The 3,829-nt window shown below is 44.4% G+C and overlaps 1 protein-coding gene across 1 annotated transcript in view; it reads left to right on the forward strand.

Annotated features, from left to right (window-relative positions):
* T265_05145 (hypothetical protein) overlaps window positions 1-3,617 on the forward strand; it is a gene marked incomplete at both ends in the record, with an annotated part of 24,948 nt that extends 21,331 nt beyond the window's left edge. Inside the window, 2 exons of the mRNA XM_009170069.1 lie at window positions 568-618; window positions 3,413-3,617. Coding sequence (XP_009168333.1) covers window positions 568-618; window positions 3,413-3,617 — 256 coding nt within the window. The remainder of the gene's footprint in view (window positions 1-567; window positions 619-3,412) is intronic.
* Between the last annotated feature and the right edge of the window lie 212 nt (window positions 3,618-3,829).

Below are 3,829 nucleotides of genomic sequence, written 5' to 3' on the forward strand. Positions count from 1 at the left end.
GTTTTCAGCAGCCTTGTAATTAGTTCCTTTTAGGCAAATACACTGAGATATCTCGAACATCGTGCCAACTGAAACATAGGCGGCCTGTGTGCAGCACAATCAGTTGTAGAACATCATAAACGAGAGATTCAGTTGAGTCTCTCGTGGAAACCAAATTGATTTGCAAATGAGTATATTTCTCGAAAGCCAGTTGCTGTTTTGGTGGAAAACCGCCTTAATTTACAGTAATCTAGGGCTGGACAGCTTACAAATGAAGGACACATCACGGCTGTCTTTAGCACCAGAAGCAAACCCAGCAGTTTAGGGAATGTTCCAGGATGGATCACTTAAAAGGGCTGCAGCTAAGCCGTGAAAGCATTTCAGACATCTAGAAGCCCGTGCTAAATTATTCACCGGAAGCCTATTACTTACATTTACGACTGATGAATTGTTAAAGTGACGTTCACCTCCTTAAGCAATGCACCTTATGAAGACTGATCATAACACACAACCCTTATTTGTGCGGATGCGCCAACAGTCATCAAACCATGCATTTTTTATATTTATCGTTCCGTTATCATATTTCAGGGTAACCAGCAACAAAAGATCCTCGGAAGACTTCCTACCAGGATATCACCGGTATGCCAGACACTAATGAACCAGTGGTCTTACCCTACTTCACATCTCTTCCCACTGAGTCAAAAAACAAGTTTCAGTAGCTTGTTGGTTACACATGGCCGTCTCAGACGTACTTCAGACTGAGGCACCCATTATTTGGTATTTCTGGGATCGCTGCCCCCAGTAACCTCATGCTTTCCATCTAAACTCTATCAGTGTAAAGCCCGACCTTTTGCACACCTTTTGTTTCCTCGCTAATGGTACTTTTGGTCTACTGACGGTCAAGCTGTTCTTATCCTTCTGCGCCAGACAACTGTCAATTCATCCGTCGTGTAAATGCAACAACCGGGTTTTGTAGCATTGGGCGTGATCCAGTGGAATGCTCACTAGCGCCCGTGAGTGGTTTAATCCGACAGATATGTTAGTCGAGTGATTAGCTTCATAGAATTAACGGAAATCTGAAAAGTCTAGATGGTTGTGCAATGAAATTTTCCATCACAGTATAAAAAGCACCTCAACTGAATAAATAAAGTTTAAAATTAATCATTCAGTTGTGGTACTCTTTTGATGCCAAACTGCGATGCCACCCGAAAGAAACACAAGGTCTGATCTACTGCCAGGTTTCCCAAGCCTGGACACGAAAATTCGAAATACAGAGGTTCGATTCGAACCACAGACCCTCCGGTCAGTAAATTTGTGCTTCAACCACTGGGTCTTCTCGCCCTCATCACGAGAAAGCTAAAGAATGCCTTCAAAGTCACACTTTTTTCCTAGGATGCAAATCTGAAGACAAAGCGCTATTCCAGTAGTCTAGTAGATAAAACTGGATCTAATTGACGATTGTGTCTAGAGTACTGACGACCCCTGAGCTAATGCATTCTAAGTAAATGAGTGGAACACTTGAAAGTTTGTGAATTTACATGAATCATGTAGTTACGCATCTTTTAGCGGTCAAAATAATTAACAATCCATCCGATGGTGAAAACTTGATCTCGATGTGTAGTAAAATCTCACACTGACCAGCCTCAAAGTGCTGGTGCAAAGAGGTGACCGCAAGGCATAAAGTCAGTTTCCTTAATGGAAAGCGTCGAGAGGACCGGCCAAAATAGTCCACTCATGCAAGCGGCTCTCCGTAGACGATGTCTGGTCACGACAATTCAGTAATGTTGATACCTTTGTTGTTTAGTAATTTATGAACTTTGTACACCACGGCTAACTTTTGTGTCGTGCGATAATCTCGCTAAACTGAACCAAATACGGACAATGGAATTCACGTGTTTATGTGAGTGTTGAAATTCCGCTCCGGACTTTATGGATGGCGTTTCTGATTGGTAGCTGTGAGCCGCGAACTCGTTTGGTGGGTTCGTACAACACTACCGATTCCTTCTTTATTGTTTTCATAAAGGGAACAAATTTGTTTTCTTAGTGCTGACAAAAGTGTGCTCGGAGATAGTCTAATAAGAACGATTCTCAGGCTATCAATATTCACTCGGGATAAGCGCGAATGTCCTAAAATAAAAGTATGTAGGGCTTCTCTAGGTTACCCTCTAGAATTGGAGTGGCTATCGTGAGTGCAGTATACTTATGTGTTAAAGGCACTGCCACCCATGGAACTTTAATAACCCAGTCTTTGTTGCGGAAATACATCTATCGAATACCCGGGGGTTCGTCACACCTATGCACTCAAGCAAACAGTCAATGCTTCACTCAGGTGACATTTGTCACATATGGACTATCTGACTGGTACAATTAAGCCAGAGTGTACATCAGGAGCAGATGCTTTGTACCGATCTAGGGTTATCTGGTGGGGGCGTTGCCCTCCGAATGAGAATCTGGAGGAAACGTACTGGACTCAAAGGGTGTCTGTTCTCTCGTGCAGGGACTAATGGCATGAACCGGAATTCTGTTTGCCAGCCAAAAGTTACCAAACTACTAGACACCCAAAGACAGTTCGGTAACCATAGAGGGAGCAAGTCCTTGAAGACGGTGTAGACTCGGAGACAGCGGCTATCCGATGAGCCCCAAGAAGGGCGAAACAGATGGTGAGGTGTCGAAGAGTTTTCAGCAACCTTATGAGTGGTGCATTACGTATACACTGGTGCGTCTGCTTTGAGCAGAGAGCACTTCGTTCACTGTCGCTTCATGGTTTTGTTTTTTGGTAAGAAGAGCCTTTTAGATTAATCCTAATTACACTTATTTGAATAGGGTGGTGATAATTGTCCGACACTCCTATTGTAAAAGAACACACGATGCCCACGTGACCTTTGAGCTTAGCATCCCTTGCCGTCGTCATCCGGTCGATGCTGAAGCGACATTTATCCATTAGAGTCCCGGTTTATGACCTTGTGGCCCACAAACCGAATACCGCGCTAAGGAAATTAATCTCTAGACCGAAGGACAATCGAGACAAAACCAAGTAGAACAATTCGATATATCAACTCAACTGCAACAACTGCAACAGATTCTACGTCGGACAAACTGGGGGGAGACTATGTACATGAATAAAGGAACACAACGTAGCCCTCAGGAGACATGATCCCCTGTCCTTGATATCCATACACGAGGACCAAGAAGACCACAAATTCAATCTGAAAAACGCAAAAATATTGGCATGCGAAGAGACGAGATACTGAAGAGAATTTCTGGAAGCATGGCATTCCACGGCAGATTCGATCAACCGGTGCATCGAACTGGATCCAATTTACGCACCCCTAAGTTCCAAGGACAAACATCTCAACCGGAACACTCAGGGAGGACCGAATATTGGATTCACAAACAAAGAAACAAGGAACTCCTTTGAGGCAAATCAATAAAGGTCACAAGTCGGGACTCGAAAGGACAAAGGTCACTCCAGCATCAACCAGATTATGACGGCAGGGGATGCCAAGCTCAAACGTCACGTGGGCATCGGCGAATGGGGACACAGGACAACGGAGCAACCAATGGAACCGCCCGACCGAACAACTAGTCGCGATCAAAGGTCATCCCTGCTAGCAGCACGTATATTAACACACGCGTAACACTACTCAATGCATAACCACTAACCCACCGCTACGCACTACTACGCTCCTCAATAACGCACTGATCATGTCACCTCGGTTGGTGATGAAACGTTTGCAATCAAACTGCCCAGCTCATTAAACAAGCCAACGACCAACAACACACGAGTTGCTATTCCACTGTGATTTTCATCCCTGGCATCTGACAGTCTCCCACCTAATTAGAGCAGTCA

Source organism: Opisthorchis viverrini (genome assembly GCF_000715545.1).
Source record: "Opisthorchis viverrini unplaced genomic scaffold opera_v5_96, whole genome shotgun sequence".
Classification (NCBI taxonomy): Eukaryota; Metazoa; Platyhelminthes; class Trematoda; order Opisthorchiida; family Opisthorchiidae; genus Opisthorchis; species Opisthorchis viverrini.